Source organism: Felis catus, chromosome B3 (assembly GCF_018350175.1).
Source record: "Felis catus isolate Fca126 chromosome B3, F.catus_Fca126_mat1.0, whole genome shotgun sequence".
NCBI lineage: Eukaryota > Metazoa > Chordata > Mammalia > Carnivora > Felidae > Felis > Felis catus.
In genome coordinates this window covers 84014311-84024849 of record NC_058373.1, presented here as the reverse complement: position 1 = coordinate 84024849, position 10539 = coordinate 84014311, and the positions used below count along the sequence as shown (strand labels likewise).

Here is a 10539-nt window from a genome sequence, read left to right as displayed (position 1 = left end):
AACGTGGGGCTTGAACTCACGGACCGTGAGATCATGACCTGACCTGAAGTCGGCCACTTAACCGACGGAGCCACCCAGGCACCCCAATGAGAGTTTGTTTTACAGATGAAGTATGTGAGGTCTTCTGGGGAGAAAGCCCTTCAAGGTTACAAAGATAGGGGCAGTGCCAAGATTAATCCCCAAGTCTCCCAACTCCCAGCCCAAAGTTCTTGCCTGTGCACTGCACTTCTGGCTTCGTCTGTATCAGGGTGTATCTGGACTTACGATTTTCTTCCCAACAGTTTTAGGCAAAAATAAATGTGCTTTTTTTAGTGCAAGTCTTTTTCACAAAGTAAGTTTAACTATTGATCAGAGCTTTAAATTTAGTTTACCAATTTTACAAATGAAGGGAGTTAGGAAGAAATCGTCAAACTTTAGGAGAAAAGGCAGCATACAAAATCAACCCCAAATAGTTTAACACTTTATTAAACATTCATTACAGATAAGCACATAAAGTGTTTCACTGATAATACAGTATTTTCATATAAACTCATGAAACATTAAATTTTTATGAAAATTTTCCTCAAGTATAAAGTGACAATTTTTTCTTTGATAAATGGGACGCATGTGTAAGTAACAAAAAGGTTTAGAGAAGAGTCTTGGCTCAGTTACATGGCATTGCTAGAAGAGGTTGTGATTGCCAAGGAGGAGGAATCTCTACTCTTGGGTCCATTTATTTGATGTCAGCTGTCACAGCCGGGGCTTCATGAAGAAAAGACTACCAGCAGAGAATACATCCATATCCTATGAGTCTAACATACAAAACGATATTACCAAGGGATGTTACTACCCGATTTCCCCCCGTTGTTATTATGTCAACCACAGACTTGGGGAAAGTGATTTTCCACTTCTGTTTATCATTTTGTTTTTGCTGAGTAATTAAGTCAACTGGGGTAACCCTCCCGCCCCCCTAGTGTTTATTCTCATTTAACTGAGGGAAGAAAATCGAAACAATTCACAGCATCTCAAGTGGGTTTTCCAAAATGCCTCAAAACACTGGACTCTAACCCCTTCGGTGGAAACCACAGGTGAATAAAAGAAAGACACCTTGGAGCACCGTTCCCCTCTCCAGCGCCCAATCCCGAGAGCAGCGCCCCTCGGGGAACCGAGCGCCTTCCCGGGCCGGCTGACGGGTGGCGGCTCGGGCCGGAGGCGGCTCTGCCAGGCCCCCGGGCCCTAGCCACAGCCGCGCAGCCCGCCAGGCCCGCAAGGCGCGCGGGCCGGGGTCAGGTCGAGGACGCGGGCGGGGCCGGGAGGCGGAAGGGCCGGCCCGGGGCGTGTCCACGTGACTGCCCCGCCCGCCGCCCGCCGCCTGCAGCCCCCCAGCCACCGCCGCCGCCTCCGCCTCTCGGGCTGCAGCTCCCGGCGTGCCCCGCACTCGCCGCTGCCCGCCCGCCCCTCCCTCTCCTCCTACCAGTGCCACAGAGCCGGAGCCGGAGCCGCCGCCGCAGCCACAGCCGCGGACACTATGGTAAGGTGGGCGCGCCGGCCCGGGGGGCTGGGAGCGGGGACGCGTCGAGCAAAAACCCTCGCACGGCCTTGCAGGACCCTGGGAGTGAGGCCGCCATTTTAACCTGCTTTAGGCCTTAAAGGTGGGGGCTCCTGCGCTGCGTCCGGCCCCGCTGCTTTCTCTCCAGCCAGCCGGCCGGCCTACCCGCCCGTCGTCAGGCCAGGCCCTGCCGCTTTTCGGATTCCTGAGGGCGAGGTGGGCGCGCGCGTGGGTCGGGGGTCGGGGCCTAAGTCGGACAGGCGCCTCTGGAGAGGTCGGGATACTGGGAGCGGCGGCCGGCGGCGCGGGGCTCATCCCGCGCACGCCGTGTTTGCGCGGGGCTTCCTTATTTTACTCAGCGCTCGTCTCTAAAATTGGTACGTGCCTCAAAGCCCTTGCTGAAGACTTTCGGTTAAGGGTCTCGGTGCCCTGTAATAAAACCCCTACGAGGAGTTCAGGAGGTGAGAAAACGCTTTTAAAAATGCTTTCTCGCCGTAAAAAGCTTTTACACTAGCTCCGTTAGTTTTTAAGTGTCGGCGTTTGAGCTGTGAGGCAATTATGTTGTAGCCGTGGGCGGATTGGAGTTCACACTTGATTCTCTTTCCTTATGAGGAAACGGCACTGGCTAGGATGACTTTAAAGAAAAAAAAAAATAGTAGAAGCTTTAACTGAAATCCAAAAGTGTTTTTTTAAGGCCTGCAGAGTTGACACAATACAGAAGGTATTTTTGCTGCTGCTCCTGAAGCTCTGACATCACCCAATGAAATAGGAAACATTTCAGGGATGGAACAGCTTGTATTTGTCCCTTTCCCTCTACCTTCCATTTACTTCAGCCTCCAAACCCCTTTAAAAAGGATGAATGGGACAGGATGAGTTAGAATCCTTTGGGTGTATCTCATACACTGCTACTTAAAATGTGGCAGATCTGACTGGACTGCTTGTACTGTAGGATGCAATTTTTGGTGTCCAGATTAAAGTGAATCCTCTCTAGGCAAACAGTAATTTTGGTTAAAACCAGAATACTTGTTCTGAATTACTGTTCTTTTTTTATTTCAGGCTTCTGGAGTTACAGTGAATGATGAAGTCATCAAAGTTTTTAATGATATGAAAGTAAGAAAATCTTCTACACAAGAGGAGATCAAAAAAAGAAAGAAAGCCGTTCTCTTCTGTTTAAGCGATGACAAAAGACAAATAATTGTAGAGGAAGCAAAGCAGATCTTGGTGGGTGACATTGGTGATACTGTAGAGGACCCCTACACATCTTTTGTGAAGTTGCTACCTCTGAATGATTGCCGATATGCTTTGTACGATGCCACATACGAAACAAAAGAGTCTAAGAAAGAAGACCTAGTATTTATATTCTGGTGTGTAAAAACAAAAGAAAAAGTACTTTTAAAATGCAAGGATTGTTATTAACATAGTCAGTTTTGCCTTTGTTATTCTTTTAAGTGGGATTCAACGATTTTTTTTTTTCTGTAGGGCTCCTGAGAGTGCACCTTTAAAAAGCAAGATGATTTATGCTAGCTCTAAAGATGCCATTAAAAAGAAATTTACAGGTACAAACGTTAAAAATTTTGTACAGAGGAATTACTCTTTCTTAATTATAAGATTTAATGCTATCATGTTTTTCCTTTTTAGGTATTAAACATGAATGGCAAGTAAATGGCTTGGATGATATAAAGGACCGTTCAACACTTGGAGAGAAATTGGGAGGCAACGTAGTAGTTTCACTTGAAGGAAAACCCTTATAAAATGCCAGTCAAGTGCCATCTGGATCTTAAGGAGCTTCCATTTCTCCAGCTCAATCAATTGAAATAGTGTTAGGTGTTTTTTGTTTTTGTTTTTGTTTTTTTTCTCTTCCCACTGGGTCCTTCCAATACAGTGAATGAAGGAAATACCATTCATGTAAGCAGCCTATCAGTGATTGCCATTAGACTGTTTAATACTGTTACTTTTATGTAGAACCCAAGGAATGCCTTCCCGTCATATTTTAGCCAAAACAACTGGTTATATGCCTTCCTTGCAGCAAGCACTACAATGAAAGTGATTGTCAATGTGAATAGCTTAGAATACTGCAAAGGGTAAGCTGATTGAATGCCTTGAAAGTATTATCCACTGGTCAGATGGTAAACTTTATTCAGTATTATTTATAGTTGCACTTGATTGCAGTTTTGTGAGGCTCGAGCATTCATACACCTCACCTGCCTTGGCAAGCCTATTTTTGTGACATGGCAGCACAGATATAACACTATGCATTGAAAGCACTTTTTTTGTAATGAGTTTAACTCACCCTCCCTCCCCCAGAAGGAATGCCAATTAGGTTTTGTTAACGGTGTCATCAACTTATCCTAGTACCTCAGTATTCATTCCTGTTACCTGCATATCTTAAAAGAAACAGCTGTTAATGCCTTTTTGTTTTCCATTGAGTGTACACTACTGAATAAGTGTAGGAGTTTATGTTTACCATGTAAGTTTTGCAACACTAAAAATATTTTGAATATCAGTCATGATGGCAATTTCTGTATAAAAGAGCCTTAAATGGAACATTGTTTTTGAGATCAAACTCCCTACCCTCACAAAAATGGCCACGTCGCAATAAAAATGGTGGCATATTACAGAACGTTGCCTTGTTTTCCTTGGACATTTTGCAAAATGTTATGTGAAGCAACTTTTAGAGTAAACAGCTATTACTAATCTTTGCACTGGTCATTTAAGAATTTTTTTGTACAACATTCATGCATGATATTTTCCAGTTTGTTGAGTTTAAAAAATATTCTATCCTAAAGCCAACAAATAGAAAATATTGTTACAGAGGGATACTTTTATAAACATTAGTTTATTTATTTCCTTATATGTTAATATGAAGATCAGAAGTTATTTTTTGCACTTTGACATATTCTTCAATACCAGATTTGTTTTCTGGATAAATTAGGGTAGTTATTTTTTAATTCACGTTTACGTTTCTAAGTAACTGAGTAGTAGAAGCAGGAAGCTCTTAACTGCATATTTGGTCATGATGAAAGTAATTTATAAAATGTCCTTCAAAAGTTAATAATACTTCTCGTGTTTAGGACCTTTCATTTCAGCTATTATTTCTTAATACATCTTGCAAATTGGGGAAAAAAAATGATGTAGCAATCTTAAGTATTAGTAGTGAGATTTGGCTGTGGTCCAGACTGCTCTCCTTATAGAGAATTTGATCTGCTCAGTGTGAGCAGTTTGCTGTTAGCCAGAGCTATTTATGGCAAACACATGCTTTTGTATCTTGTCATAGTTATCCACAAATGGCAAAACTGGACTTGATTCTACTGGTATGCAAAACAGGCATGCTAGTAAGCAGTCAATCGTGGCTTAGAACTTAACCCCATAGCTCTGAAGAATGCTCTTATCAGAAAACAGGAAACAAAAATTCTTCCTTTTTTTTTTTTTAACGTGTTAGTAACTTGAGTACAATTAGGTATTTTCCCATATTGTCAGAAGATTTTTAAAGGTGAAAACAAAAGTAGGACTTAAATGTTTAGGCTTCCATTTAAAATATGAATGGCTTGGGATCTTTTGCACTGAGCTATCTTATTTCAGGCTTCCAGCTGTCCCTTTGAGTTATCCTGGACATTTTGATGGTTTTTTGGTAAGGCTGAACTCATAAGGAAAGTATGAGAATACTGACATATACTGAACCGTATATGTAACTGATTCTTAGAATTTTCATTATTTTCCTCATTCTAGAAAAATAAGGGACTTTAAATAAGTTACGTAGTACTGTTTGTTTTTATAGCTGACTTACCAACTTTCTTATATGCCTCATATAGTAATAATTTCAGAGATTATTGCTTTAAACTGTGGTACTTTGATTTGTTAGACTGACAGAACTGAGTTCATCTTTGAAATACATCTTTGTGCATAGAGCCAAAAATAATGATAAAATTAATGGTTCACATGTTACTTGAGACTAATTTGGCATTTGAAATGATTTTATTTTACAATCATTTACAATGAAACAATGTTCCAGTTAGCTTTAAAAGGTATACGGTGCTAATTAGTAAAATATTGAGGGCAATATTTTACTGCTAGCTTGCAAAATTATAAGTGTTTAAAAAAATAAAATGTATGAAAATATATAAAGCTGTTGAGATGTGTTTACTTATACTTCAGAACACTAAAATTTTAAAAACTGATGTTGCAGATCAAAGAGGCACCTTTATCTTTAGTCTTTTTTTAAGGTTTTAGTTGATATACTTTCTCATTTACAGATACCAGTATTCTTTGAAAACTTAGTGTTATAGCAATTTTAACATTTTCGGACAAATGGGAACAGTTGGCATTTGTCCCAAACTGGCTGTCGTCAGCTGTTGTTTTCAATCATTATCTAAAATGTGGCTTTTAGTAGATTGAAAGAAAAGCCTCTTACTATGTTTGAGTTTTTCTGATACAGATCCTTTATAGCAGCTAATTTATGGAATCTAGCAAGTGAGTTTTGGGAGAAAATTAAGTGCTTCCTTATTAAGGAATAATCTCAGCAATGGTCAATCATAGAAGGGTTGAGAACACCCTTCGTTAGGTTTTCCACTCTGAGAAAATAATCTGGTTCTGTTCTTCATAGGTCCTGTTTTTGCTTGCAAATTTAATAATAGTTTGAGATCAAACAAACATGAATATTCATTTTTTGGTGAATATTAATCAGAGATGTGTAAGCAAGCTCCAACGAATATTGCTTTTCAGACAGTTTGAATTTGTAAATGCTCTGTCTCATCTCAGGCAATAAAGAGATCTGAGGCTTTTCTTTTGCTCTAGAATATCCAAATTGCTTTTTTCCTTTTACAGTTGGGGAGTCATCCCTCTACTTCAATTTCCTATCATAATGCAGTTGGGCAAATTAATCTTTCTGAGCCTCAGTTTCTTAATCATAACATGAGAATGACGATAATCTATCATACCTCATTGTAGAGGATCAAATATGGAAATGTTTTTGGAAAATGCTATTTAAACATAGTAATTTGGTTAAGTAGATAACCATGTTAAAAATAACATTTATTGTAAGTCTTTGAACCTCTTCATTTTGTAACTATTCCACTTAATCTCATAGTTTAAGGATTAATTAGCTGATATGTAGCATCTGTTTTTCAGTAGTAAAGTGTAGCCTCTGAATTGATGTTTGTTGACTGCTATTAATCTTTTTAGTGTAGTTTTCTTTTTCACATGTAACCAATCAGTTACTAATTTTTTCCCCCAAATAATTGTGAAGTAAAAAATAAGAGAGGAAGTAAAGTTAGAAATACTGGTTTGGAATACTTGTCATAAATTCATAAGCCATGTTGTTGAAAACCTGTGACTATTTATTATTAATATCGTAAATTTATGTAGTCCTTTGTATTTCCCACAGCACTTGAAATTTATCTAATCACCTTAGGTCCTCTTAACCAGCTAACCATAGTTCCTTGCTACACATGAAGAAACTGAAGTCTGGAGAGGTTAAGGGACAGCAAATCTGATTCCAGTCCAGTATACTTTTCAGTCTGCATTTATGTAACATATAGTGAGTTACTAATTTTCTTTCTCTATTTTTTTTTTAAGATTTTATTTTTTTAAGTAATTTCTACCTGGAGCTTGAACCCATAGGCTTCAATCCCAACATGGGGCTTGAACCTCTAACCCGGAGATCAAGAGTCGCATGGTCTACTAACTGAGCCAACCAGGCACTCCACAAATTTTCAGGGAAAAAAAAAGGATTATCTGATTCTTTTGAGCAGGACATAATTATTCAGTATGTTTTCAAAGTAACGTCTCAATATTTGAAAAATAAGTCTTGGAATTTTTGTTTCCTAAGGAAACCTATGCTCATAAAATAAATAATTTCACACTTCAAAGATTTTCTTAGATGTTTCAGTGTTGTAAATGTATGGGATTGTGGAAACCATAAGGACTGTATGGACACATTTTCCAGAAAGTTCATACCTCTAATCTTGTTCCAAAAACTTGGATATTTCCCTCCCTTTGTTCCTCAACCCATCTTTCTAAGGAGAGCTAGTACTATGTATTAGAGTGGTTCAGTACTAGAACTTTGGTATCAGACTGCCTGGGTCATTCACATATAGGCCTTTAACACTTACTAATTGAGTGACCTTAGGAAAATCAACCTCTCAGAGCCTTAGTTCATGTATGAGGAGGTAATAATTGTACCTTGTCATAGGATTTGATGATAAATGAAAGCACCCTGAGTAGTTACTAGCACGTAGAAAGCATTCGATAGGATGATCTTAAAATTCGTAGCCCAACCAGGACAATTTTTTGAGAGTAAAAGTGAGAGCTATTAATAATTATGCCAGGACAACAGGCTTAAGTTGGGACAGTCCCTAGCAAACCAGATGTAGTCACACTGTCAAGAAATAGGCTGATATCAAAATGTTAATACTTAAGTAGAAGAAACTATTAAAGATGAGGTGGTTAATTTGAATTTTATGAGGTACTAGTATGCTAAGTTTCTTTTGAAGTATATAATTACTCTTTTTTTTTTTTTTTTTGAATGTTTAGTTTTGAGAGAGACAGAGACAGAATGTGAGTGGGTTAGGAGCAGAGAGAGAGGGAGACACAATCCGAAGCAGGCTCCAGGCTCCGAGCTGTCAACACAGCCCGATGAGGGGCTCGAACTCACAGAGCTGTGAGATCATGACCTGAGCTGCAGTCAGACGCTCAACTGACTGAGCCACCCAGGTGCTCCAGTATAGGATTACTCTTAAGTAATTAACCCCAGAAAGGTCAACTTTGGATTTTTTTTATGCTGCCTTTTTTTTTTTTTTTTTTTTTAGCTTTCCTTTTGACCGTCATACTTGTAAACTCTCAGATACTGCATTTTGGTATTAACAGTTTGCTTTACTTATAGTGTTGGTTTCCATCTCATGTAGATTTGGAAAGCCAATGTGTTTAGAATTGTGTATAAGAAAGTGAATAGACTCATTGTGGGCTGGAGAGCAAAAGTCCTGAGCACATGAACCTTCTAACATTCCTTCTGGCTATTTAAAGAGCTTTGATGTAGTTTCCGGGTTTTTGTTTTTTGTTTTTTTGTTTTAATGAGTGAAGTGTGTAAGATAAGATAGCTGAGCTGTAGATAAAAGAGGCATCACTGTATCCCAGTAAGGTGTCTAAAATGTCATTCATTCATTCATTCATTTATTTTTTTATTTTAAATGTCATATTTTTAAGTCATGTTTCTCTTTGAAAATACTTGTATCATTAAAGGCACACAAATAAATTTGTTCCCATTCAGAGAAAAGGCTTATTCTTGAGGCGCCTAGGTGGCTCAGTCGGTTGAACGTCCGACTTCAGCTCAGGTCATGATCTCACAGTTCGTGGGTTTGAACCCCGCATTGGGTTCTGTGCTGCCAGCTCAGAGCCTGGAGCCAAGGAAAGGCTTATTCTTGACCCAATTTTTTTTAGATTATTGAAACAATGGAATATGAGAACATGCATTTGATAAAGCAAAATAATCTTTAAAAAATGTAAAATGCCAGTTGGTTCTTTTTTTAGCTTATTAGATTTTTCTTAAATGTACCCTAGATGTGTTCACTTGGAAGTACCTTTGATTGCACTTCATAGATAATATGCTTTCATTTACTCTTGACCTCTGACAGCTAATTAATTATGCATATACGTTTTAGTAGTTTATTTGGCATAACATGAAAGTTTAGACATAACCTGAAAATTCACAGCAGATTTTTGTTCAAACGTATAATTTTCTCACAGCAACGAAAAAGCACTTAAGTTAATGGTATACTGTCTTCTTGCAGCACTTTTTTCCTCATTTTATATGTTCTTAACGGTGGATTTCAAATATTTCCTTTGGGAAGTTGATAGTTACTGAGAGAATCACAAAATTCCTGGGCATTTGGCCCATAGTTCCTATGTGTTCCTGTGAGCTCTCAGGACCTTTTTTCTTTTATTAGTAACTAAACCACCAGATAAAAAGAAAGTTCCCAAAAAGGCATAATTAGTTTTATCAAAGGTAAAAATGGCAGTAGAGTACTTTGTTCTAGAAATCATAAAATTTTGCTATACTATACAAAGAATAATACAGAAAAGAGATGTAGGGGCGTTTGGGTGGCTCAGTTGGTTAAGCGTCCAACTTCGGCTCAGGTCATGATCTCACAGTTTGTGGGATCGAGCCCCACATGGGGCTCTCTGCTGTTAGTGCAGAGCCCGCTGGGATCCTCTGTCTCCCTCTGCCTCTCTCCCCAACTCTCAAAAATAAATAAACATTGTTTTTAAAATTTTGTAATGTTTATTTTTGAGAGAGAGAGAGAGAGACAGAGCATGAGTGGGGGAGGGGCAGAAAGAGGAAGACAGAGAATCTGAAGCAGGCTCCAGGCTCTAAGCTGTCGGCACAGAGCCCAACATGGGGCTTAAACCCAGACTGCGAGATCATGACCTGAGCCCAAGTCAAACACTTAACCAACTGAGCCACTCAGGCACCCCAAAAATAAACATTTAAAAAAAGATAATGGGGGCGCCTGGGTGGCTCAGTCGGTTAAGCATCCAACTTCGGCTCAGGTCATGATCTCACGGTCCGTGGGTTCGAGCCCCGCGTCGGGCTCTGTGCTGACAGGTCAGAGCCTGGAGCCTGTTTCGGATTCTGTGTCTCCCTCTCTCTCTGACCCTCCTCTGTCTCAAAAATAAATAAACATTAAAAAAAAATTAAAGAAAGATAATGAAAGAGATGTAGACTTCATGAAATAAGTGTAAAAGAATTTTATGTGAGGATTAATGTGTAAACCTTTTGTGTATAAAATAGCTATGGATCAGGGATGCCTGCCTGGCTCAGTTGGTGGAGTATGCAGTCTTGATTTCGGGATTGTGGGTTTGAGCCCCACGTTGGGTGTAGAGATGACTTAAAATTCTTTAAAAAAAATTTTTTTTAATGTTTATTTTTGAGAGAGACAGAGCTCAGGCAGGGGAGGAGCAGAGAGAGAAGGTGACACAGAATCTGAAGCAGGCTCCAAACTGTCAGCTCAGAGCCTGAC

General features: G+C 39.4%; 1 protein-coding gene and 1 long non-coding RNA gene across 3 annotated transcripts; one reads left to right on the top strand and one right to left on the bottom strand.

The window, feature by feature from the left end:
* Nucleotides 1-298: 298 nt before the first annotated feature.
* On the bottom strand, nucleotides 299-2116 carry LOC123386045. Of its 2 annotated transcripts, none has more exons than XR_006599520.1 (2): nucleotides 1614-2116; nucleotides 299-791 (listed from the first exon to the last, which is right to left on the bottom strand). It is a non-coding gene; the product is annotated as an uncharacterized LOC123386045 (long non-coding RNA). The 2 variants fall into 2 exon arrangements; XR_006599519.1 differs by lacking the exon at nucleotides 1614-2116 and adding an exon at nucleotides 1087-1411.
* CFL2 (cofilin 2) lies at nucleotides 1396-4143 on the top strand. Its single transcript, XM_011283186.4, has 4 exons — nucleotides 1396-1510; nucleotides 2585-2892; nucleotides 3008-3084; nucleotides 3167-4143. The coding sequence occupies exons 1-4, from the start codon at nucleotides 1508-1510 to the stop codon at nucleotides 3277-3279; spliced, it is 501 nt and encodes a 166-aa protein (XP_011281488.1). The 5' UTR covers nucleotides 1396-1507; the 3' UTR covers nucleotides 3280-4143.
* Nucleotides 4144-10539: the final 6396 nt, after the last annotated feature.

Bases quoted from the DNA above. Each gene is read 5' to 3' on its own strand.
- CFL2 (XM_011283186.4), top strand. The intron at 2,893-3,007 runs GTGTGTAAAAAC...TTTTTTCTGTAG, and splicing joins GACCTAGTATTTATATTCTG to GGCTCCTGAGAGTGCACCTT. The intron at 3,085-3,166 runs GTACAAACGTTA...TTTCCTTTTTAG, and splicing joins CATTAAAAAGAAATTTACAG to GTATTAAACATGAATGGCAA.